At 39.7% G+C, this 24,690-nt stretch overlaps 1 protein-coding gene across 1 annotated transcript in view; it reads right to left on the bottom strand.

Moving 5' to 3' along the window:
- DUSP22 (dual specificity phosphatase 22) overlaps nucleotides 1-9,984 on the bottom strand; it is a 259,390-nt gene extending 249,406 nt beyond the window's left edge. The window contains exon 1 of the mRNA XM_053714664.1: nucleotides 9,758-9,984. Coding sequence (XP_053570639.1) covers nucleotides 9,758-9,778 — 21 coding nt within the window. The 5' untranslated portion in view covers nucleotides 9,779-9,984. The remainder of the gene's footprint in view (nucleotides 1-9,757) is intronic.
- Between the last annotated feature and the right edge of the window lie 14,706 nt (nucleotides 9,985-24,690).

Raw genomic sequence — 24,690 nt, forward strand, 5'->3', positions numbered from 1 at the left:
CTTTGTTGCCTCTCTGATTAATGACCTCCTTGCCTGGTCCGGGAGTTTTGGTGGGCGGCCCTCTCGTCAGGTTTGTTGTGGTGCCATATTCTTTCCATTTTTAATGATGGATTTAATGGTGCTCCATGGGATGTTCAAAGTTTCAGATATTTTTTTATAAACCAACCCTGAACTGTACTTCTCCATAACTTTGTCCCTGACCTGTTTGGAGAGCTCCTTGGTCTTCATTGTGCCGCTTGCTTGGTGGTGCCCCTTGCTCAGTGGTCTTTCAGAACAGGTGTCTATATACTGAGATCATGTGACAGATCATGTGACACAGATTGCACACAGGTGGTCTTAATGATGTGACTTCTGAAGGTAATTGATTGTGCTAGATTTTATTTTGGAGCTTCATAGCAAAGGAGGTGAATACATATGCACGCACCACTTTTCAGATTATTATTATTTATTTTTAAAACAAGTTATTTTCTTCATTTCACTTCACCAATTTGGACTAATTTGTGTATGTCCATTACATGAAATCCAAATGAAAATCCATTTTAATTCCAGGTTGTAATGCAACTAATAGTGAAAATTCCAAGGGGGTGAATACTTTTGCTAGGCACCGTATCTTCATTTTTCAAATCAGTGGTCCACTGTCTGTCCAGCTGCCCTGTGACAATGACAAATACAGCATAACACTGATTCTATTTTGGAGGGGATCTGAAAATGTTTAAGAGACCTTTATAACCCCTCAACTTTATATATATATATAAATTATATATATATATATATTATATATATCATAAGACCCCACATTTAAAAGTGTGAGGTCACACCCATTCAAATAAAAAGGGTTGTCATGTTTGTAAACTTGTTATGATGTGATTATCATAGTAATAAGGATCATCTGACAGAAACATATAACCTCAAAGATCCTTGTTTCTTTGAAGTAATAATAATAACAAAAATCAGAAAATCAAAATATGGGAGAATTTGAGAAGTTTAAAAAAGAAGATCTGTTGTGAAATACTATATAATATGATTTTTGGTATAACATTTTATGTTAGCTTGTTTTTTGTTTTTGTTTTTAATTTTACATTTAGAAGCATACATGCATTTTCAAAGTGGGTTAAAAGCCAGCCCTATCAGAAATCCAACATTTTAAGCAGTTCTATTTGCACTACTCAAATATGCAACTAGTGCTAAATATTGGATCAGCAGTGGTTTCCGCTCTGGAGCAGCAGTGCTCCATGGGTCCCTGCGGCACTCCTACTGTGTGTTTAACACATTTGTGGGGGTTAAACACAGAGTAGTGTATGTTCAATAATATTAAAATTACATTCTCTAATGAATAAGAGCATATCATTTTTTGACTATTATGGCCCTTTAAGCTCTCTATACATCTAGGTATCTTAATAACTGCAGAGTCACAATGCTTTTAAATGCCTATGAAATAGTTTTAATATTGTAATAAAAAGCACTAAGCAGTGGTTTATACCTAATAGAAATCATTGAAATATATATTATTTATCTTGTATTTCTTTTTGTAAGCTTCCTTTGTGCAGTGTCCATTACTTCCTGTCACAGTCATCCAAGAAGGTGGTATCTACAGGAAGCTTATCTATCTTGAGGTCATAAAAACTTCTAGAGTAACATGATGGTTTACTATTAAAGGGACAGTATACACTTATTTTCATATAATTGCATGTAATAGACACTACTATAAAGAATAAGATGCACAGATACTGATATAAAAATACAGTATAAAATGGTTTAAAAACGTACTTAGAAGCTTTCAGTTTAGCTCTGTTGAAAAGGCAGTTGGAAAGCCCACTGCAAGTGGGAAATAAGACACTCCCCCCTCCCCTTTCTTTTGCATATGAAAAGACCCTTTACACAAACAGGAGGAAGCTTGAGAAGGTAGCTGACAGTATTCAAATAAAACTTTGGGGCTTGGTTAGGAGTCTGAAAATCAGAGCAATGTTATTTAAAAATAAGCAAAATTATACATTTAAAAAAAAAAAACTTTATGGGCTTTATAAATAGATCATCTACAAAACATTTATGCAAAGAAAAAATGAGTGTATAATGTCCCTTTAAGTGAATAGACTAGATACCAGTAAATCTGGTTTGCTCATGCTCAGAACAGGCAGAATGCAACCTTAGTTGCCAACATGTCTGCTCTCTTATCGCCCTGAGGGCAGTGGCTATACTGATAATGTCTAAGTGCTCATTTTGCAAGAAAACAAGTAAGTTGTTTGCTGTTTTTCACACATTCTGTTATATATATATATATATATATATATATATATATATATATATATATATATATATACTGTATGTATGAAGCAAGTAAGGAGCACTCTCACAAACAGTCTTTAAATGCCAGGGTGCTGAATGTGGATTAGATACAGCAAGCAGGAAACAGCACTCACTGGGCTTAATTAATTAAAACAATGTTGTTTATTCCAGTGACGTTTTGGGGAATGCTCCCCTTCATCAGACCAGAGTTACAGTGTGTACACAGAACATTTATACCCTTCAATGACCCTCCCCCTGTGCAAAAAACTGTCAAACCGGTTGCCAGGGCAACCAGCCCCCAAACAGCAGTTTAAAATATACCAGTGAAATGTTACAAACATATATACAAAGTGATTAACCTTTTAATGTTGTTATGCCGTTGTATTCTGTCACAACGGTACTGGGCTTTAAAGCCGTTATGACGGAATACAACGTCATCGCAAACGGCTGTCCTGAAGCCTACTAGGCTTGTAGGATTTGATCGCGGTCTGGAGGGCGTTCCTAGCGTCACAGGGACGACCCCAGAACCGATCCCATAATTGAAATCTCATTGTTCCGATGTAGACTTTATAATCCTGTCATGAAAGGGTTAAACAGTGATAAACAGTGTATCAACATATACCATATAAACATATAACAACTCCGCAGGAGCAGTAACCCTAAATGTATCAACTTGTCAGTATGCAGCTTCATGTACCCAGTAATAACGACATACACATAAATACATTAAAAGTACACAAATCGATGTGGGAAAATACCGATAACCTATGGACTCACAGTGTTTAGCAGAGTAGGATACCAAGAGATTAAACATTTCCTAAACAGAGGTGTAATTGCAACAGATGAACAAATTATGCGCAATAGGGTATGTGTCAGCCAGTGTGTAATTATCCGTGACATACATCATAACGGGCACACAATTTGTAGAAGAGCCAGGGGTACTACAGGGGAACTCGCAGTTGGCTGCGCTGGCCACAGCTATGTGTATAACGTAAACAAGAGGTGTGTACTGCAATTGGCTATGGGCGACCAGCCTCTATCCGGATATCCAGGCAATATGTGGCACAAATGGAAACGGCCAATGATCAGGGGAATCAGGTTAGTGATTTTTTTTTAACTATATATACGTGTGTGTGTGTATTTATTTATTTGGTACTAGCAGAGGAGCTTGGTTAGAGAACTATTTGGGGGGGGGGGTCAGGAAGGTGGGGGGGATCAGGAAGTGGGGGGGGGGGAATCAGGAAGGTGGGAGGGTTGAGGAAGATCATTACACTAATTTAATAAAATAAATATAAACTGCATACTGGCAGACTGTCTGCCAGTACCTAAGATAGTGGGGATGAGTAGGGGGCTGTTTGGAAGGAATCAGGGAGTGGGAGGGATGAGTAGCAGGGGCTGTTTGAGAGGAATCAGGGGGTGGGAGGGCAATCTCTACACTACAGCTAAAATTAACCTCACAAACTGAGTCTGTCTATGACTAAGCATCTGTAGGCAGCATAAAACATGTCAAACAGACCAGCTCTTAGATGCCATTCATGTCTGCATTATCATGTTTTTAAAGTAACTGAATAAATGGTGTTTTATATATTTAACACGCCTTAGAGTGCCGCACCTTTCATTGTGCCTAGCAATACCTTGGGTTGTCTACCAATATATAGTTTTTACAGGTAAATAAAAAAAAACAAAAAAAAACAAGGCTCTATTTCTGTTTAAATGGAGAGACAGATAGCTCAGCATGCTAAGGCACTGTGGCTGAGCTCTGTAGCAACCCAAGTGTTTCAGGTTCGATCCCCGGCGAGGTCCATTCAGCCTTTCATCCTTCCGATGTTGATAAAATGAGCAGCACCTTGAGACCCTTACGGGTGATTAGCCGTGCTTTACAAGTACCCAATACATACATAGCAAAAATGCTAAAAAATTATCCAGTATTTTGGCCGAGTTCTTCTCTGAAATTCCCGGTAGCAAAGGGGTTAAAGGTACATGAAACCCAAATTTTTCCTTGCATGATTCAGATAGAGCATGTGATTGTAAACAACTTTCCAATTTATTTCTAATTTGTTTTGTTCTTTTGGTATCCTTTATTGAAAAGGATACCTAGGTAGGCCCACTAGCTGCTGATTGGGGGCCTGAACATATATGCTCACATTATAAAACTCACATATACAAGGAATACCAAATATTATATGGTATAAATGTAGTATTTTAGCAATCAAAATGACAATAAAACAATTTGAAACTCTCAATACATATATTACGTTCTGGTCAGGTATAGCTTACACAATTGTGAATCACAATGTAACCTAGATATTGTCTTACACTGCATTTCAAATACCATTCAAAGCATTTTTCCCAATATAGAATTAGTCCACTGGTTTTCAAACCTGTCCTCCCCAACAGGCCAGGTTTTCAGGATTACCTTAGATGAGAGCAGGTAAAAAAACAATGTTCATTAAAGGGACACTGAACCCAAATGTTTTCTTTTGTGATTCAGATAAAGCATGAAATTTAAAGCAACTTTCTAATTTTCTCCTATTATCAAATTTTCTTCATTCTCTTGGTATCTTTATTTGAAATGCAAGAAAGTAAGTTTAGATGCCGGCCCATTTTTGGTGAACAACCTGGGTTGTTCTTGCTGATTGGTGGATAAATTCATCCACCAATTAAAAAGTGCTGTCCAGAGGTCTGAACCAAAGCTTAGATGCATTCTTTTTCAAATAAAGATAGCAAGAGAACAATGAAATCCTCAAAATGTAGCCTGTTAGGGAGGCCTGAAGACAGGTATGAAAACCAGTGAACTAGACGCACAGTTTTTATTTGTAGCATAAATGAGCTGAGGAGTGCAAAGAACTACTAGATCTGAGCAGACAAGGTCAGTAAGCCAATTAGTAGCGCAGTTGAGTAGCTAGGTCACTCAGCTAGTGTTGCGGATGGGATAACCAGCCATTTCCGCTCAGGAACAGCAGTTCTCTGTGGCTCCCAATCAGTACTTTAATTATGTGTTTAACCTTTTTGTGGAGGTTAAACACATAGATTTGCAGGGTAGCTAGTTATAAAATGTAATTCTCTAATGCAGTGTTTCTCAAAAGAGGTCCTAAAGTACCCCCAACAGGCCAGGTTTTCATTATAGCTGAACCAGTGCACAGGTGAAGTAATCAGCTGATCAGTAACCATGGTTACTAATTTGCTCTCACCCATCAGCTTATTATTTCTCCTGTGCACTGGTTCAGCTATAATGAAAATGTGGCCTGTTGGGGTACTTGAGGTACGCAGTTGAGAAAACAATGCACTAATTTATAAGCGCATGTACTTTTTTTCCACTACTATGGCTCTTTAAATGGACATAAAACACCAAATTTTACTTACATGATTCAGATAGAGCATACCAATTTAATAACAACTTTTTAATTTACTTTTTTTTTTAAAGGGACACTGAACCCAAAAAAAAAAATATTTTGTGATTCGGATAGAGCATGCAATTTTAAGCAACTTTCTAATTTACTCCTATTATCAATTTGTCTTTGTTCTCTTGCTATCTTTATTTGAAAAAGAAGGCATCTAAGCTTTTTTTTTTGTTTGTTTAGAACGCTGCACAGCAGTTTTTTTATTGGTGGATGAATTTATCCACCAATCAGCAAGGACAAACCCTGTTGTTCACCAAAAATGGTCCGGCATCTAAACTTACATTCTTGCATTTCAAATAAAGATACCAAGAGAATGAAGAAAATTAAATAATAGGAGTAAACTAGAAAGTTGCTTAAAATGTCATGCTCTATCTGAATCACAAAAGAAAAAAATTGGGTTCAATGGCGCTTTAAATTTACTTCATTCTCTTGGTATTCTCTGTTGAAAATCATACCTAGGTAGGGTAAAGGAGATGAGAGCTAGTCGCTGATTGGTGGTTACACATATACCTCGTCATTTGCTTACCTATGTGCTCAGCTAGCTCCCAGTAATGCATTGCTGCACCTTCAATAAAGGATACCAAGAGAATGAAGCAAAATTGATAATAGAAGTACACTGGGAAGTGTTTCTCAACTCCAGTCCTCAAGTATTTCAGGTCAGATGATTATATCTGAACTAGAGCACAGGTGAAATAATCAGCTGATGGGTGAGAGCAGGTTAGTAACTATGGTTACTTATGAGATAATTATTTCACCTGTGCTCTAGTTCAGTTATGATCAAATCTGGCCTGTTAGGGAGTACTTGAGAAACACTGCTTCTACCTGAATCATGGAAGAAAATTTTTGTGTTTAATGTCTCTTTCTGACTACATCACACCTATCATTGTAATACTGTTTCATTAACCCCTTAATGACCGGACCATTTTTCAATTTTCTTACCCTTAATGACAATGGCTATTTTTACATTTCTGCAGTGTTTGTGTTTAGCTGTAATTTTCCTCTTACTCATTTACTGTACCCACACATATTATATACCGTTTTTCTCGCCATTAAATGGACTTTCTAAAGATACCATTATTTTCATCATATCTTATAATTTACTATAAAAAAAAAAATAAAATATGAGGAAAAAAAAGGAAAAAAACACACTTTTTCTAACTTTGACCCCCAAAATCTGTTACACATCTACAACCACCAAAAAACACCCATGCTAAATAGTTTCTAAATTTTGTCCTGAGTTTAAAAATACCCAATGTTTACATCTTCTTTGCTTTTTTTGCAAGTTATAGGGCCATAAATACAAGTAGCACTTTGCTATTTCCAAACCACTTTTTTTCAAAATTAGCGCTAGTTACATTGGAACACTGATATCTTTCAGGAATCCCTGAATATCCCTTGACATGTATATATTTATATTTAGAAGACATCCCAAAGCATTGATCTAGGCCCATTTTTTTATATTTCATGCCACCATTTCACCGCCAAATACGATCAAATAAAAAAAAAAAACTTAAATTTTTCACAATTTTAGGTTTCTCACTGAAATTATTTACAAACAGCTTGTGCAATTATGGCACAAATGGTTGTAAATGCTTCTCTGGGATCCCCTTTGTTCAGAAATAGCAGGACATATATGGCTTTGGCGTTGCTTTTTGGTAATAATAAGGCCGTTAAATACTGCTACGCACCACACTTGTAATATGCCCAGCAGTTAAGGGGTTAATTAGGTAGCTTGTAGGGTTAATTTTTAGCTTTAGCGTAGAGATCAGCCTCCCACCTGACACATCCCACCCCCTGATCCCCCCTGACCCCCCTCAAACAGCTCTCTTCTCTCCCCCCCACCTCACAATTGTCACCGCCATCTTAAGTACTGGCAGAAAGTCTGCCAGTACTGAAATAAAAATAATTTATTATTATTTTTTTATTTTTTTCATACAGTCTGCAGTGATGGATCCCCCCTTACCCCACAACCTCCCTGATCCCCCCCAATACATATCTCTAACCCTCCCCCTCTACCTATTTGCCGCCATCTTGGGTACTGGCAGCTGTCTGCCAGTACCCAATTTGCCCCCCCAAAATAGTTTTTTTTTTACTTTTTTATACTGAAATACTTGTTTTCTGTAGTGTAGCTGGCCCCCCTAAATGATCTATATCCCTCCCCCTCCCAGATCCCTTACTAAAGAACTAAGATCCCCCTGCATCTATATCGTTTTTTTTTTTTACTTTCATATTGATGCATAATTTGCGTGCGCGCACGCGCCCGCCACCCCTCCCCCCAGGCAGCAACCACACCTCCGGTCACAACAACCGACAGTGTCAGATCGGTTTGGCTAACTGGGGGTCATATAGCCAAAAGATGCTCCCACCCACCAAAGAATTTGTTAGCATCATTGGCCGATGCAGAGAGGGCCACAGAGTGGCCCTTTCTGCATCAGTAAGTAAAATAGTGGATTGCAGTGATGCCTCAATATTGAGGCATCACTACAATCCCTTGGAAGCAGCTGGAAGCGATCATGATCGCTTCCAGCACTTCAGAGAACAGAGGACGTACCAGGTACGTCAATTGTCATTAAGGGAGTATTTTTCTATGACGTACCTGGTAAGTCCTCTGTCATTAAGGGGTTAAAGGGACACTGAACCCAAATTTTCTTCTTTCGTGATTCAGATAGACCATGACATTTTAAGCAACTTTCTAATATACTCCTATTATCAAATTTTCTTCATTCTCTTGGTATCTTTATTTGAAAATCAAGAATGCAAGTTTAGATGATGGCCCATTTTTGGTGAACAACCTGGGTTGTTCTTGCTGATTGGTGGATAAATGTCAGCCACCAATAAAAAAGTGCTGTACGGAGTTCTGAATAAAAAAAAACCTTAGATGTCTGCTTTTTCAAATAAAGATAGCAAGAGAACAAAGAAAAAATGATAATAGGAATAAATTAGTGGCTTAAAATTGCCTGCTCTATCTGAATCATGAAAGAAAAAAATTGGGTTCAGTATCCCTTTAAGGTAAAGATATGAAATTAAAAACCTCTACTTATAAATTTGTGTAGGAAACTTGCAGCCTCATACATTTCTCCTAAAACAAAATAGAAATAAACATCACACATGAAAGTTTCAAATAATAATAAAAAAAACTATAGAAATGCCTGATGTCAACTGTTCCAAAATACCCTTATGCAGTCAAATGACAACTTCAGATTTATTTTCTTATTATTTATAACATTTTTGTTACAATACTTGCTAAAATAACTATAATCCATTCAAGCATTGTTTTGTACATGTATTAAGTTAAAATGTATTGTATCTAGATGTGTGAGATAATCTGAGATTATATCCTATTTTAGTTTTCCATTTAGAAGCACAAAGAGCTATATGAAATGGACTCATAGAAAAGATCAATAAACGTGGGTTAGAAGGGGGGATTAATACATTGATCTTCTTGATAAAGACTGTAGAAGTCCTACCAACTCTGCCTAACCTGCTTGTACAAATACATTATTAAATAAATATACACAGAACAACTGCTGTTATTACTGTAGGTGAATATCACCCTACACAATGAACAATGTAAGTTTCATAAGCAATTTCTGTGGTTGTATATGTAAATCGTTTTCTAATGTGATGAGAGGTACTAAATAACAGCAGCTCGTAACAGGATACGAAGCATGAGGAAATCATACTCCAGCAACGCACGAGGAAACCAACCCTAATGAGAAAGAGGTTGTTTTTGCCTCTGCATAACTCTGTCTTTAAGACACACCCTCTCAGCAGAACACTTCCACAATGTAACAATTTATAGTTCTATTGGCTGCATCAGATGCACTGTTATGTCAGAAGAATCTAAACTCACGTGAAGCAGATTATGGATAAGCAATCAGTGACTGCTCTCCATCCTAAACAAGACATAATGTAAAACACAAATTACTCACTGCTTAGTTTATGCAAATCAGCAGGGACAGTGCAGATCAAGTAGTGTTATCCTATCATAGTACTGAGCAAATCAATTCCAACTGAGCCAGACACTGGCTGTGCACTTTACTGACAATACGTAAGCATGCATTTTACTGTACCTTATTCATTCCATTACCCATTGCTGTAGATGGGCTGCTCTGACATACACAACAGGAAGCAAGTTCGCACTGATAATGTTCTTAATAGGATTTGCTGTTAGAAATGCCAGCTATGTGAGTGTAGTCAGCCTCTGTCCTGGGATTGACTCTGCTCTGCTTCTATCCCTGGGATTAGGGCAGGTTTCGTTTGGCTGGCTCAGGGACAGTCACTAGTGACAGTAAAGTGCACTAGCAGGATCCGCCTTGCTCTTACTGCCGCCTCCTCTGACGACTCCTTGTTTACAGGCAGTCACCTGTCACATGAAGACTCATTACTGACTCCTACTGGCCATAGAGAAATCCTGAAGACTGTCCATTGAAGAAAACTGACATTACCAGCAAGATAAATTTAGGAAGTCATAAAGTAGTGTACATACAGTATATAGAACAGAAACGCATCCATAGTAATGCTTACATGATGTTTAGATTGTAGCCAATTGTCTTTATAATATGATAATTTAAAAAAAATATACTCATTTTATTTCCCAATATTTCTAGATGCTAGATGGACCCCTACACTTGAAGTCAGTTGTACTATTTTGCCTTTAGACCTAAAAAAAAAACATTCTTAATGTTACAGATATTATAGCTATATGTGTATTAATTTTCCATTAAATATGCAGATCTCTTCTTTATCTGTTTCTCATGGACTAAGAAAAAACAGCATACAAATGCAATAAAATACAGTGAATCCATTTAAAAAATAACATGAAAGTGAAAAAGCTTTAAAAACAAATATATACTGTCTGTGTGTGTGTGTGTATATATATATATATATATATATATATATATATATATATATACACACACACACAGACAGTATATATTTTGATTGATTTTTGACTAAACCTTTAAATCTTTAGGCTTTATTGTTCATACTCTGTCATCAAAGTGAAAAGTAATAATACTAGAGATAGCATAGTTATGGTTGCAAATTTCCAGTTCTGTCTTAGGCCATCGATCTTTATAGTGAAAAAAAATATTTTTTTATAGGTATGTAAATGTTAATATACTAATAATAATGTATTTTTGTTGTTGTTATTATATGGGTATGTACATGGGAATTAATATTGAGTTTGCCCCACTTTGTAGCTATAACAGCCTCCACTCTTCTGGGAAGGCTTTCCACAAGATTTTGGTGTTTGTCTGTGGGAATTTGTGTCTATGCAGACAAAATAGCATTTGTGAGGTCAGGTATTTGTATTGGATGAGAAGGTCTGGCTCCTCATAGAGTTCCAATTCATACAAAATGTGTTTAATGTGGTTAAGGTCAGGGCTCCGTGCAAGCCACTCCTCCACATCAAACTCATCAAACCATGTGTTCATGGACCTCATTTTGTGCACAGGGGAACAGTCATGCTGAAACAGCAAAGGGCCTTCCCCAAACGGCACCCAATAGTCTAAAACATCTTTGTATCCTGTAGCATTAAAATAACCCTTCACATAAACTACAGGATCTAGCCAAAAACATGAAAAACAGCCCAAGCCTTTATCCTTCCTCCACCAAACTTTATAGTAGGCACTATGCATACCAGTAGGTACTGTTCTCCAGGTATCTGCCATACTCAGATTGCCAGATAGTGAGGTATGATTCATCACTCCACAGAACACATTTGCACTGATCCAGGGTCCAGTTGCAGTGTGCTTTAGACCACTCAAGCTGACACTTTGCATTGCACATGTTGATATGATGCTAGTGTGCAGCTTCCCAGCCATATGAACCGATTTCCTGAAGCTCCAATTGCACAGTTTGTGTACTGATGTTGCTTCCAGAGGCAGTTAGAAACTCTATAGCGAGTGATGCCATAGATGATAGGCAACCTTTACATGGTATGTGTTTCAGTACTCAGCAGGTCCACTCTATGGGTTTGCATGGTCTTTCACCTCGTGGTTGGGCTGTTGTTGCTCCTAGATCTTTACACTTTACAATGAAAGCACTACCAGATATTCATGAACTAACTTGTGGCAACGGTGGCATCCTATGAGAGCTCCACTTTTAGTCACTGAGCTCCTCATTGGGTGTGGCTGAAACACCTGAAGTCAATATTTAGTAGGTGTGCCCACATACCTTTGACTCTATATATATATATATATATATATATATATATATATATATATATATATATATATATATATATATTTATAAAAACTTATTTGATTGCAAACTGCTCTTCAGAGTTAGAGTACAGAATAAATGTTTAAAAATGCTCCTATGTAGACCCTGAATGTAAGAACATTTTGGTGCCAGATAATGCATTGGATATCTAAAATTATAGGGACTATTATATATCCGAAATTATTTCTTCAATGTACAGGAAAAACTCAGGTCAAATGAAACATTTACATTAACTGCTATACTGATGGGTAGATAGAATATAAGGCAGATATGGATCTCAAGGAAACCTGCCTTTATTAGAAATTTTATTATTAATATGGAAAATCAAATACATTTAGAGAAATAGGATATGGTGGGGGAAGTAGAAAAAAGAATATCTAGGTTCATGAAAAATGGGGTATTATATCTCAAAGCAACCTCAAACTAAACATGTGCAATTAATAAAAAGATTTTCTAAGAGTAAATATTTTGAGGAGGCATATTTATGTGGAGAATGGCTAAATATAAGAGATTTATGGGAAATGCACATAGTGAATGATTAAATATTTAACATTTATATTTGCGTGAGTGCTGAATAGACAGAAGAGATGGGGATAAATTAATTAAAAAAAAAAATTCTCCTTCACGTATGATTAACATTTTCTCACAATTTTTTAATGATTTTTTTTTTCTCTCTCCACGTTTCAATATTTTCACCTATTCTATGAATCTTTTACATTCTCATCATATTTGTGTGTTTTTTTTCACTTGTGAATAATATCCTATATAAAAGGCCAGGTAAGTTTGTCAGATGCAGTTATGCGCAGTAGAGACTGCACAAAGACAAACATACCTGGCCTTGAGCAGCAGAGAGTGTGAACAGAAGAGGCTGTGACGGGGGTGTGGCCAGATGGTAGTGTGAACCGGGTGGGCGTGGCAAGGGGTGCGGCCGACGGGTGCGCCTGTGGTGGGGGCTTGATCGTCCGGTAGTGGGCGTGGCCGAGAGATAGACCAAAAGAGAGGGGGGAGAGAGAGCAAAAAAGGGGGGAAGAAAAAGAGAGGGGGAGAGAGCAAAAGGGGAGAGAGGGGAGAGAGAGCAAAAGAGAGAGCAAAAGAGAGGGAGAGAGAGCAAAAAGAGGGGGAGAGAGAGCAAAAGAGGGGGAGAGAAAGCAAAAGAGATGGGAGAGAGAGCAAAAGGGATGGGAGAGAGAGCAAAAGAGATGGGAGAGAGAGCAAAAGAGGGTAGAGAGAGAGCAAAAGAGGGTAGAGAGAGAGCAAAAGAGGGGGGAGATCAAAAGAGGGGGAGAGAGAGCAAAAGAGGGGGAGAGAGAGCAAAAGAGGGGGGGAGAGAGAGAGCAAAAGAGAGGGTAGAGAGAGTAAAAGAGGGGGGAGACAGAGCAAAAGAGGGGGGAGAGAGAAAAAGAGAGTGGAGAGAGAGCAAAAGAAAGGGGGAGAGAGCAAACGAGGGGGAGAGAGAGCAAAAGAGAGGGGGAGAGCAAAAGAGGGGGAGAGAGAGCAAAAGAGAGGGGGGAAGAGATTAAAAGAGAGGGGGAGAGAGAGAGCAAAAGAGTGGGGGAGAGAGAGCAAAAGAGAGGGGGAGAGAGAGCGAGGGGGAGAGAGAGCGAGGGGGAGAGAGAGCGAGGGGGAGAGAGAGAGAGCACAAAAAAGAGGGGGGAGAGAGCATAAGAGAGGGGGGAGTGAGCAAAAGAGGGGGGGGGAGAGTAAGGGGTGGGACCGCTGTACTGCAAAAAATGGATTTTTTCCCATTCTTATCATATTTGTCTTTTTTTTTCACGTGTATTTTTTTCACACACATTGATCAATACTCATAACATGTTTTATGAATGAATTAATTTTCCACATTACTATTATTATATTTGTCATCATATGTTTTTTTGTCTCTCTCTCCCTTCGGCCTATTATCTTTGTTATGGTTATAAAAATGTAGAGATATGAATATTTAAGGTATGTGTCTTCATTGCTAGGATGATATGATTGAATTGTTAATATATATTTTGAGATATTTGGATGGATATATGTATTTATTATATTACTAGTATTTGTCTCTGTTTTTTTTTCTTGAAAACCCTAATAAAAATTAATTAAAAAAAATATGGGCTGTATTGAATTTTGTGTGTAATTATTGCATTCCATTGTCTGTATTACATTTTCAACTTCTAGCAATTGAAATTTACCTCCTCAAAAGAGCCATTTTTTGGCTCTCATGGTAGATTAATTATTTCTGGCATTTTGGCATACTTGAGCAGTACAAATACACTTACCACATAGCTCACATGTGTTTGTATTTGCAACTCATAGATTGTAATATCTTTAGAGTAGAGTCTTATTTCTTCCCAGTCTAAACATTCGCCATATTCTTTTCTAGACTGAGAGACCTAGGCTGAGTGAGGAAGACTTGACTGGAGTTGTGGGTGATCTGTGGGTAAAGCCATTACAACAGAAAGGAGTCATGGGTGTTAGGTGAAGATAGCAGGATATGACCAGAAAGAGAAAAACAAAGCTTGCACACAAATCCCAATTTTTATGGCCTGCTGCAAGGACCAAATTCAACTGCATTTTATAAACAAGAGATTAAAGTTACTGCATATCTCCAAACATATATGAATAAGGGCATTTTCAGAACCATATTTTGGTACTTGGGAGCGACATCCCAAAACAGTGATAATCCCACAATATGTAGGATGGTTGGTAGTTCGGGAGTCTCCATATAAACTGTGTTCCATATTGCTCCTGTACCTTGTATCTTTTTAATGCCAAAGCTGTAAAGCTGTCTATATGGATAACATATTTTAGACATATGAAAAGGTAAGTACACATATTTAGACATGATATATGTATGAAAACATATACATACATACAAACAATTAAAATTATTTTTGCTTTTTCCCACAATTACCATAATAATACAGAAGCTACCCCAATATATATATATCCATAGTTACATTACATGCCACAATACTGCTTGTGGCCTAAGCTTAAGGATTACATGAAGAACACTAGTTCTATTTTATTACCTCTGTTATCTATGATGGCAGAGTATGAGTAAGTTAATAATAAAGCTAAAGGTTTAGTAATAAAATGCGCATGACTTACTGTTAAAGGGACCAATCAGTGCATTTCAATTGTAAATAGAAGCATTTTTGCAGTACATATATATTACCTAAAAGCTATCGCTGTTTTCAAAAAAATATTTTACCATGCACATACATGTGAGGCATATATAGATATACTCCATGCATCAGCATTTTTAACAGCTTGCCTCTCAAATAACTAGTGGTGTCTTGTATCATGAAAACATTGAGCAATTATCAGCACAATACAAGACACCACTAACTCTCTGAGCAAACAGGCTATTTAAAATGCTGGTGCTTGGTGCATATATAGATATGCTTTACATGAGCATGCACAGGAGAAGCTTTAAAGGGGCATTCTAATAAAAAAATAAACTTTCAAGATTCAGATAGAGCATGCAATTTTGAACAACTTTCCAATTTACATTTTTCATCAAACATTCTCTTGGTATTCTTTGTTGAATGCTAAATTTAGGTAGGCTCATATGCTAATTTCTAAGCCCTTGAAGGCTGCATCTTAAAATTTTATTAGCTTTCCCTAGCTAGACAGTGCTAGTTCATGTGTGCCATATAGATAACATTGTGCTCACTCTTCAAGTCTGTAAAAGGCATTGAGCTAAGGGGAAAGTCTGCAGAGGCTTAGATACAAGGTAGTCACATAGGTAAAAAGTGTATTAATAAAATAGTGTTTGCGACGTAACCCGGCTACCTGGACTGGGTATCTCCGCCAAAGGCTCTTTCCAACACCTAGAACCTGCTGCTATGTAGCGGAGAATAGTGATTATAGCAGGAGCCCACCCAAATAACTAGACAGACTAGCATTCAGGTGAATCAAAAACTCTCTTTATTGGGAAAAAACACATAGTTTATATACACAATCTCATCAAGATAAGATCCTTATAAGTCCCCTAAATCTCCCACCATTCCCGCCCCTCCAGACAGGCTGGCGCCATCCCTAGAGTCCATTGTCCCATAGTTTCCAGTGGTATAAGGATGGTGGTTCCGGGGTGATCCCGGGGAAGCCCTCGGTCCCCAGCTGCTACAGTCCAAAAAGCGACATGATCCATGGCTGGGGGCTGGAGCTCCCCTCCAACAATCACTCCATCTCTTGCCCTCCCCAAGGGGTACTAATCCCCGAAAGAGCAGAGCTCTGGGACAAGGGGCCGCTGGAGCGACCTGGGGTAAGGGACACTGGGTATGCGGGACCATGTGGCCGACCGGCAGTTCCAGGGGCCCGGTTGGCCGAATAGGGACTGGGCGGTCAGGGACCAGCTCTTTTCTTATGATGTGTAGCCCATAACCAAAGTAAATCCAAGGTCTGGGAGATCGCGGTGGCTCTCAAATAGCCCAAATCCGCTTAGAAACAGGAGAGGGTGAGGTAGTAGGGGTGTGGAGTTTTAACCCCTGCAGCCCGATATCCACGACAGCTCCCCCCTTCCACTTTGGCAGACCCGGCTAGATTCACACATGGGTTGTCCGAGGAGCTATTCCATTTCAGTGTACCTGGGAAAGTCCATCAGCGTTTCCATTGCTCTTTCCCGGCCTGTACTGAATGTCGAAGTTGAAGGGCTCCAGGGCTAAACTCCACTGCAGTAATTGTCCATTGTCCCCGACACTCTGTTGAGCCATACGAGGGGTTATGATCCATGAGGACGGTGAAAGGTCTCCCATAGAGGTAAGGCTGCAGTTTTATAAGGGCCGACACTAGGACCAGGCACTCCTTCTCCACCGCCACGTAGCCGACTTCCCTGGGCAACAGCTTCCAGCTGATGTAAGCTATGGGGTGGTCCTGCCCCTCCTCTTCCGCCTGGCTTAGGACTGCTCCCTACCCGAATAGGGAGGCACCTGTGTGGAAACAAAAACGTTTGGTGGGGTCAGGAGCAGCTAGGACAGGGGCAGAGATTAAGGCAGACGAGGCTCTGGAAGGAAGTCTCATTCTGGGGACCACAGGACCTGTTCGGGGAGTCGCTTACATGTTAGGTCAGTCAGGGGCTTGGCTAGGGCACTGTAATTGGGGACAAATTTACGGTAATACCCAGTGGTTCCTAGAAAAGCTACTGGACCTCCGAGTGTCCTATGGTGCATTTCTTTGGTTTGTCTGGCTTCAGGGTCAGACCGGTGGCCCTGATGCAATCTAAAACAATGCCTAGGTGGACCAAATGGTCCTCCCAGGTTTCGCTATAAATGGTGATATCGTCCAGGTATGCAAAGGCATAGTCCTGGAGGCCATCCAGAAGGCGATCCACCATCCTTTGGAAGGTAGCTGGGGCGTTCTTCATCCCAAACGGTATGACCTTGAACTGGTAGAGGCTGAAGGAGGTGATGAAAGCAGACTTGGGGACAGACTCAGGGTCTAAAGGGATCTGGCAGTATCCCTTGCAGAGGTCGAAGGTGGTCAGGAAGTGGCCGCGAGTGATTCTGTCTAATAGGTCATCGACTCAGGGCATGGGGTAGGCATCAGTTGTGGTTCTGTCATTGAGCTTACAGTAGTCAATGCAGAACCGTGTAGTCCTGTCCTTCTTGGGTACCAGCACGACTAGGGAGGCCCAGGGACTGTTGGATGGTTCAACAACACCTAGGTCGAACATTCCCCTGAGCTTGTGGTGCATAGTGTCCCTGACTGCCTCTGGGACCCTGTAGGCTGCCTGTCATAGGGGGGCCTGTCCCGGGGTCTCTACTCAGGGTATGGCCACTGCGGTGTACCAAGAGACAGTGGAGAACATATCTTGTCTGTCTTCAAGGAGTCGCCGAACTAGCTCTCTCTGTCCAGTCTCTAACCTCTCGTCTAGGGTTACGTCGGCTACTCCTTGGGGGTCTCATTTTGCTGGGGAGCTCCTGCATGGGAAGACTCTCAGAGTCCTCCACAGCTGGAGCACAGATGGTGGCCATCTCCTGGGTTCTTTCCAGGTATGCCTTTAACATGTTCACATGAAAGGTCCGGCAGACTCGGTCATCTTAACATTTGGCTACCAGGTAGGTGGTGTCATTCAGCTGTTTCACCACCTGGTAGGGCCCCTGCCAGGAGGCCTATAGCTTGTCTGTTTTGACAGGCTTCAGAGCTAAGACCTTCTGCCCTAGGGTGCGGAATGCTCGTACTCAGACCTTGACAAGGTCTGAGTACGAGCATTCCGGTCTTTTTTGTAGCATTCAGGTGAAACAAGAACTCTCTTTATTGGAAAAAAACACATAGAGGCCCAATTATCAAGCTCCGGATGGAGCTTGAGGGCCCGTGTTTCTGGTGAGCCTGCAGGCTCGCCAGAAACAGCAGTTATGAAGCAGTGGTCTAAAGACCGCTGCTCCATAACCCTGTCTGCCTGCTCTGAGCAGGCGGACAGACATCGCCGGAATTCAACCTGATAGAGTATGATCAGGTTGATTGACACCCCCTGCTGGCGGCCCATTGGCCGCAAGTCTGCAGGGGGCGGCATTGCACAAGCAGCTCACAAGAACTGCTGGTGCAATGCTGAATATGGAGAGCGTATTGTTCTCCGCATTCAGCGATGTCTGTCGGACCTGATCCGCACTGTCGGATCAGGTCCGACAGACATTTGATAAATAGGCCTCATTGTGTATATAAACTATCTCATCAAGATAAGAGCCTTATCAGTTCCCTAAATATCCCGCCATTCCCGCCCCTCCAGACAGGCTGGCACCATCCCTAGAGTCCATTGTCCCGTAGTGTCCAGCGGTATAAGGATGGTGGTTCTGGGGTGATCCCGGGAGGGTGGCGGCACTTCCAGGGTGTCATTTGGAAGCCCTCAGGCCCCAGCTGCTACAGTTTAAAAAGCGACATGATCCATGGCTGGGGGCCAGAGCTATGGGTGATTGAACGTACACCGGGAAGGCAACTGGGGAGTGTGGGTGATAGAGAGGGGTCCGGAACCCCCCGGTTGCCAAGGGAGCTCCCCTCCGGCAATCCCTCAACCTCTTACCCTCCCCAAGGGGTACCAATCCGCGAAAGAGCAGAGTTCTGGGACAAGGGGCCACTGGAGCAACCTGGGGTAGGGGACACCGGGCATGCGGGACGATGTGGCTGACCGGCAGTTCCAGGGGCCCGATCAGCTGGATAGAGACTGGTCGGTCAGTGACCAGCTCTTTTCTGATGATGTGTAACCCATAAACAAAGTAAATCCAAGGTCTGGGAGATCGCAGTGGCTCTCAAATAGCCCAAATCCGCTTCGAAACAGGAGAGGCTGAGGTAGTAGGGGGATGGAGGTTTAACACCTGCAGCCCGGTATCCGCGACATTGTTGGTTATGCAAAACTCGGTAATTGGTAATAAAAAGAGGATCTATTTTTTAAAACAATACAAGTTTTCAAGCAGACAGCAAACAGAATTTTTTATTACTGATTATTTACATTTCTTACTTTTACTGTAAAATTTATCTGAAAACTGTGTTTGTTCCTCTCCAACTAGATAAGCCTACAACATTATATGTGGTACGAGAGCACAATATACATTACTTCCTAGTTGGCCACAGCAAAGGAGACCATTAACCAAGGGGTTTATCTACAAACTGCCCTGGATTTGCAAGCTGTGCAGACAAAATAAGTGTTACATTTGTTAAATGATGTCTTATCTTTTGCAATGCAGCGCTTAATTACTTATAAAAAATACTTTAATGTCTCTTTAATCTTTACCAGATTTTCTAGATTTTATACAGAGAGGAATAATCAGAACAACATTTACACTAAAAGCTTATCTCACATTTATTGTTATCATGTGTTAGTCACAACACCAGCGCATAAAAATACTTTGTTTTAAAGGTTATTCAGAACCTATATGATGAGTAATCAGGTCTTAAAAGCACAACTACATGAATCAAAATACTGAGTCACAAAGCAGATACAATTTTGTGCAATAACTTGGTAACAAAAAGAACATTTAAAATAATAAATCCCTATCTACTGTATCTATCATCTATCTATTTATCTTTCTGTCTGTCTAAGTATCTATCTATATAGTTATAACTGTCTATTTTAACGTTTGAAGCTAACAGGTATAACAAGTGCTTGTCGGTATACAACTGAACCTTAAAGGGCCATTATAGTTGAAAGATTACATGCTCTAATTTGTCAGAGCATGTAATTTTAAGACTAGTGACTCTAGACCTCTATGGTTTTAACCCCTGCAGATCTGGGGTCATTTTCTCAAACTCCTGTGGATAATTCAGTTTCAGTCCCACAGCTCCTTGGTGTATACAACTGACATCCTCCTCAGTTTTGTGACAGTATGCAACAGATTTCGGAATTTCCTTAGCAAGTTTTGTGATTGCCTACCCTCTTGGGGTACAGATACTGTATCTAAACTATTTATGCCAGAATCTGGAGTAAAGTAGAAGTATACTGGGCCCCTCCAGGTGGCTCCTACTTCATATTCTTGAGACTGACTCTTTGGACTAGTATTATTTGTATGGGACTCCAAAATAGAGTAAGACTGCTTAGGTAATGTATATTGTCTTTTTTCTCCTCCCTGGAGATCCAACTATTCACAGACATTTCTATGTTTGCATTAAATACCTGCTATAGAGTTGGATTATATTTTCTTGGTAGCCATGAGCCTTGAGCTTAGTAAATAATTTGCTCTGGTTATTATTTGTTTGTAGCCTTTAATAGTCTTCTTGTTTGTGCCATTTGTTATGGTCATTATGGTTATGAGCGATAGCGCTTTACCTATGTTTATAATGCTACCATGGGGTGTAATATAGAAAGTATTCCTGTACCTTTTTCTTTTAGCATGTCTATGATGCTCTAGCTGGCATACAAACAGTTATGCCTGTTCTAATGGGTTGAACCTTACCAGGTTAAGAGTTGTCCTGTACTATATATTTATGTACATATGGGCAACATATTTCACAGGCAAATGCTGGCTACTACGAGTGTATCTGGTCATAATTTGGCTGATGATCATTGGGTAAAGACACATGTATAATATATGTTTAGCTTTTATTTGCATTCAATATTTACTCTTACTACATATATATAAGTGCTTGTTCATTGTTGAAGAATGCCGGTATAGGCTTACATTATATAAAGATACAAGCACTATATTTGTCTTTATATCATACAGGGCATAGTATACAATGGGGGAGGAATGAGAACTTTACAGGCACCTGTCTCTAATATGTGCAGTATTCTTAGTTAGCCAAAATGCCATAGACTGGTTCTCTCATTGTAATATTATCTTTGACTTTTATGCCATTAGTATGTTCTCTTGCTTATCCTCCAAACCAAAGATTTGTATTAATGCACGAGTTAGTGATCATTCTGTTCTAGATAGCTATCTCCTATATGCCTCTGACTTGAGCCCTATTTACATGAATCTTAGTAAGGAGGTCTAAGAGTGACCTCTTTCTGTTCACCTCTACCTTTTACCTCCCATTCCTATTGTTTATTGTAAGTTGTAAGGCCCAAGAGTGGCAGTATTTTGAGTTATGGAGGCTGTTGAGTATAAAGGTACCCAAACTAGTTTAGAGTGTATGAATTATTGCATCTACATTGTGAAATGTATTGCTAAATTGTAGCTCTTAGTTTGTATTGTTCTAGTTATTAGAAAAATGAGGTTTGGTAAGTTTACCTGTATGTATAATTAAGACTGTTAGTTATTTGGTAAGTATGCACTCCATATCTGGATATCAAAGCATAAATCCAACATAGGTTCAGTGGGTGCCAGCCTTCAGAGCAATCCCCAAGCTCTAAATCCAACAAGGTAAAGAACCAAGGTGTCACGATTACATATTGCCTAATAACAACCTGTTACTTTTACTGAGAATATGCCTTTAATTGTCTGATCAATTCACCTGCTATGCTATTTAAGCCTCCTCCCCCCTCTCCACTTTGCTTGTTATTGTTTTCCACTAACCATAGTGTGATTCAAACTGAGCTCTAGTATTTTGTTACCTCTTTGGATTTCATCCTAATATCTACCATTCCGGATTCACCAACTCCTCCTGCTGAAACCAGCCTTCATCTCTTGTTACCGGATTGACACTTTTTCCAGCCGTTGCTGTCAGCTTACTCCATTCAGCCGAATCTTCCGCCCTGCATCGTGGAGCTGTTACGTCACACGCCAACTTCTTCGGCATCAGCGCTGCAACCGCTTCTCCGATTCAAGCTGTGAGATTTCTCTTCAACTTTCTAAAAACTTTGTTTTACCTTCCAGGTACAGTCTGTAGCCGCATACCTTTTTTCAAGCTACTACCTTTGATACAATATCTGCTACGCATATTTACTCATTATTCCTGATACTTTGTGGCAGAGTTCTATTTTGACATAGTAGCTATTTTTTGTGTTAACGCTGTTTCATTTTTTCTCTGGTTATAGACACAGTTTCTCTGTTGTTCCTCCAGTATTCATTTACTCGAGACAGCTATAGAAATATCTAATGCTATTTATCCATATAACAAATTGCTAAGTTTACACTCGGATTCTGACATTACTTCTTTTAGTAATCCATGTTATTATCCAGTTTAAACCTTGCTACAAATCCTATGATCTCAGCAGTTGTGATTCATCTAAATTATTTCATACTACAACATAGTATCTTTGACATTACAGAATAACAAGCCATAAAACATGGATCCAGCTGAGATGTCTAATCAGATACAAACTCTCTCTCAAAAAGTGGATGCTTTAACTGATGGCCTCAATACCCTCAAACAAGAAAACCAGGGACTGAAAACTTATATTAAAGACTTTGTAGATAGTAGAACTCGTTTCCAGGAACCACAAGTTAGTCTCCCAGATATATTCTCAGGGGATAGAAAACAATTTAGAGATTTTAAAAACTCTTGTCTTTTGTTGTTTGCACTAAAACCATACACATATCCCACTGACAGAGTTAAGGTGATGACTACCATTTCCTATTTAAGAGCAGAACCCAGAAGCTGGGCTAATTCCTTCCTGGAGACAAACGATGATATACTTAACTCTCTAGATTCCTTCTTTTCTACCCTTGGTCAGCTTTATGACGACCCTTACAAACAACTAACCGCTGAAACTGCAATGCGCTCTCTTAAACAGAAAAGAAGGGATGTAGAAGATTATATTGCAGATTTTAAGAGGCTAGCTACTGACACCCAATGGAATAATTTGTCGCTAAAAAAAACAGTTTAGATTGGGTTTGTCAGAATCCATTAAAGACGAACTCTCTCGCATTGAAATTCCTCACACTTTGGAGGAACTAATTAATCTCAGTATCAGTATTGACAGAAGGCTTAGGGAGAGACAACACGAGAAAGGTTATCATGAGTCAACACATAAGAAACAAAACCCTTCTTTACCTACACATTCTCATGTTAAAAACACCACTGAACCTATGGAAATTGGTTTTCTTAAAGGCCCTTTAAGCAATCAAGAAAAGTTAAGAAGGCGCTCCCAGAATTTATGCATGTACTGTGCATCAGAAGAGCATACTGTAAAAGCCTGTCCCATTCTCCAGAAACAGAATAAGGGTAAGAACTCCCATCCTTTTTATTCCTTAAATGCTGTGTCACACTCTGCAAGCTACTGTAACCTATGCCTTCTCTTGCAGTGGGATCAACTTCGAGTGAACGTTTCAGGGATAATTGACTCTGGTGCTTCTGCTTCTTACATTGATGTGTGTTTTGCCACAAAAAATAAAATTCCACTTATAAAAAAAAAGGCTCCTGTACCTTTAAGGGGAATTGATGGGGAGGTTCTGTCCTCTGGACCGGTAATTTATGAAACAATACCATTACTCTTATCCACACCAGACCACCATAGGGAGTACATTTCTTTTGATGTCATTACATCCCCCGTCTTCCCTCTCATTTTAGGCCTACAATGGTTAAAATTACATAACCCTCTGATATCATGGTCAAATCTCACTGTAAAGCTTAATTCTGATTACTGCTTATCCACTTGCTACCCTACTCTGCTTTTACAACCACCTCAAATCTCCACTGATATAGAGATACCTAATGTTTATGCCGACTTTATTGATGTTTTCAGTAAAAAAGAATCCCAAAACCTACCGCCTCATCGTATCTATGACTGCCCTATTGATTTACTACCAGGTGCAGTCATACCCTGCGGTCATGTGTTCCCGTTGTCCAAACCTGAACTGGAACACTTAAAATCATATATTGAGGAAAATCTAGAGAAGGGATTCATCAGACCATCTACTTCCCCCGCTGCGGCCGGTATGTTTTTTGTAAAAAATAAAGATGGCAGTTTAAGACCCATAGTGGACTACCGGCAGCTGAACAAGGTTACTGTTAAAAACCGGTATCCTTTGCCCCTTATCCCAGAGCTAATTGAGCGTTTGGAAGGTGCCAAGGTCTTCACTAAACTTGACCTCCGAGGTGCGTATAATCTCGTTCGTATGAGGGCTGGAGACGAATGGCTGACGGCGTTCCGTACTCGCTATGGCTTGTACGAATACACCGTCATGCCATTCGGTCTCTGCAACGCCCCGGCAACCTTCCAACACTTTATTAACGATATCTTTAAAGATATTCTTGACACCTATATTGTAATCTATCTTGATGATATTTTGATCTATTCAAAAACACTAGAAGAACACACAAAACACGTCAGACAGGTATTATCACGCTTACGCTCACATTCTTTATATGCTAAAGCCGAGAAATGTATATTTCATACAAACCAGATCACCTTTCTTGGTTATCAGATTTCGGAATTTGGCATACAGATGGACGACTCTAAAATCACCACCATACGACA

The sequence above is a fragment of the Bombina bombina genome, chromosome 5 (genome assembly GCF_027579735.1).
Source record: "Bombina bombina isolate aBomBom1 chromosome 5, aBomBom1.pri, whole genome shotgun sequence".
Taxonomy (NCBI): domain Eukaryota; kingdom Metazoa; phylum Chordata; class Amphibia; order Anura; family Bombinatoridae; genus Bombina; species Bombina bombina.